This window comes from Austrofundulus limnaeus, unplaced genomic scaffold, assembly GCF_001266775.1.
Source record: "Austrofundulus limnaeus strain Quisiro unplaced genomic scaffold, Austrofundulus_limnaeus-1.0 Scaffold529, whole genome shotgun sequence".
In the NCBI taxonomy this organism is placed as follows: domain Eukaryota; kingdom Metazoa; phylum Chordata; class Actinopteri; order Cyprinodontiformes; family Rivulidae; genus Austrofundulus; species Austrofundulus limnaeus.
Window position 1 is genome coordinate 6,303 of NW_013952931.1, and position 2,634 is coordinate 8,936.

The 2,634-nt window shown below is 40.2% G+C and overlaps 1 protein-coding gene across 1 annotated transcript in view; it reads right to left on the reverse strand.

The window, feature by feature from the left end:
* Positions 1-555: 555 nt before the first annotated feature.
* Positions 556-2,634, reverse strand: part of prrc2c (proline-rich coiled-coil 2C) — a gene marked incomplete in the record, with an annotated part of 90,325 nt that continues 88,246 nt past the window's right edge. Inside the window, 1 exon segment of the mRNA XM_014026140.1 lies at positions 556-898. Within this exon segment, the coding sequence (XP_013881594.1) occupies positions 644-898 (255 nt within the window).

The following is a 2,634-nucleotide window of genomic DNA, read 5'->3' on the forward strand; positions in this document are numbered from 1 at the left end:
CACACACACACACACACACACACACACACACACACACACACACACACACACAAGGAGATGAGAGCAAAAGGCTCACAGACAAATCAAAAAATGAATGGACTCCTGCAGAGTTCACATTTTCATTCTGAAACAAAACATGTGTGTGTGTGTGTGTGTGTGTGTGTATCAAACCGTTGAGCACGTGTAGTCCCACAAATGTCTGGGTTAGTGATGGGAGAACAAAGTGTTTGGAGAAATGACTTGTCTTTAAGAAAACCAGATTGATTCGTTAACAGAAACACTGGATGCTATGAGAATAAAAAATGTCTAAGTCAGCAGCACGTCTCAGATTTTCTCTCCTTTACTCTGTGAATCTACTGTCGGAGCACGTGTTTAGGAAACTATTTGAGCAGCAACTTTTATCAGCATTTAAATGTGATGAAAAACTGGGACCCCCTCACCTGCAGAGGGGCACACCTAGATCAAAAGGAGGAAGAGGACTGCACTTGTACTTGACAAGGCCTACAGTTTGTAACACCACCATATTCAGGCTCCGCCCCCCCAAAATGTCCTCCAGGGATGATATGAGGCTTTGCTTGGGTGAGTGGGAGGAGCTTCTCCCTGCTGCCTGCAGGTGTGTCACCTGAGCAGGGCTGCAGGCTCCTTACTTGCCCTCCTCTGGTTTAATGGCCTGGGGTTTTATGGGGCCAGTTCTAATGGGCTTAGCCGTGGATATGGGGGGCTTGTCAGRATCTGGGCGTTCCCCTGCAGCCTGGTGGTTTGAGGCCAGCGTGTCAAGCGGAGGTTTCCCTCCCTGGTCGAGGCGGGAGGCTTTGTTGACCTGTTGAGGAGCCTTCAGCTGCTGCTGCTCGGAGAAGAACTTGTGAGTGGACTGCAGCACCTCGGCCCGCTGCTTGGCCTGGAGAACAGAGCAGCAATCAGATTATTTACAGGCTCCTACAGTTTAAAGAAACTTAAAGGTGAAATGAAGGATCCTTTAGTTGGTGAAAAACTCAATAATCTGATAGTATATGTTGTAGGAATATTAATAAAATGTCTAAATATTGTTGTAAATTTGACCAAAAGAAATTGGGTGAAAAACCCTAGTTTTGCATCTCATTCAGAGCTCCAGCAGGGGGCGCAGTTTGTGTGACGTAATATTTGTTGAACGACTCTCACTCCCTGTAGGATTACACTTTGAAGCAGCTTTTGTTTGTAAGACTTGAAAGGGTTTGTACATTTTATTATCAGCTGAGCTGTGATGAAAAGAAAAATACCATCAAATACCTTGAAACTGGTGAAAATGTTTAAAAAACCAGGATATAAAATTTTGATCAAATCGCCCAGCTCTAGTACTACTGAAATCATGGAAGCCATCATTCCCAGTAACTGTAGTACGGTTTTGAAGCTCAGTTTGCGTCCCAGTTGAAACTGAGCTAAGCAGCGGTGAAACATGGCCGCTCTGTTTTCTGAGAGACGAGCCCTGCTTGACAAGGAGCAGATTTCTAGTCTGAGGAACCAAAACNATGGTAATTTTTGACTGTGTAACTTTACATACGGCAGCCCATTAGAGCCTTAAATCCTCTGAAGAATAGCGCCCCCAGCAGGTCTGCTTTTCTCTTCCTCTCTGTTCGTGGCGTGGTCCACAAACATGTTTTCAGATGAATTATTTTTGTACCACCTGTAATGCAAATGCATGATTTCTATTTCTAATTTTTTTTATGGAAAAATGAATGATGAACTTTTACAAACTCTAATTGTTTCATTATTATYAGACTGATGAGCTGAACTGAGCGGGGCACAGACCACAGTGCAGCGCTGCTGTCTTAAAAGAACTCCAATCTTAAAGATTTGATATTAGTTTAAACAAACAATACTTTACACGCCAATACACCACTATTCATTTTGTATTGCACTGGTATTTACATTGGATTTATTGTTATTTGCAACAACAACTAGCAGCAACAGCTAGTTTAAACCATTCCAGAGCAGCCTTTCTGATATCTCTGCTGGAATAAATATGGAATGCAAAACTGAAAACAATGTAAAGATTTAAACTTTATTCTTTTAAACTGAAGCTTTCATTGAGCTATCTGCAACAGGTAAGATATTAAATGTTTGCAATCTTTCYACAGAACCTTGTTTTAAAAATCCAAACTAGCAGTAATTAACTAGTCAACGTTTTAATAAAGGGTTCCTTTACACAGCATGTATCGCATCATAGCATGTACTGAATACTGCATGTATTTGTACAGTGTAGATACCATAGTAGCAAAACATCTTCAAATAAACTTTTATTTTACAATATTTTAAAGAGTTGATGTGGTTATTTGATCCTTTTAAGAACATTACTGTAAAGATAATAAACCAGCGGTACATAAAGTCTGGTCTGACTGTCAACAGCTGGTTACAAAAAGATCAGTGAAAAAGAAAAAAAAAATCACTTTTTAATACCTTATTGTGCAGATTTGTGTGTGAGTGTTGTGTTTGTTCTGCACAGTTCTTCCTGTTCACAGCCCACAGCTTCATAAAAAACATCTTGGTTTTATTGGACAGTTTTTCTACTTTCTGCTAACATTCAACTGGTATTTTGTTATTAATCACTCTTAGCCAGCATGATGTTGCTTCTATTACTTTTAATTTTATTAATTTTAA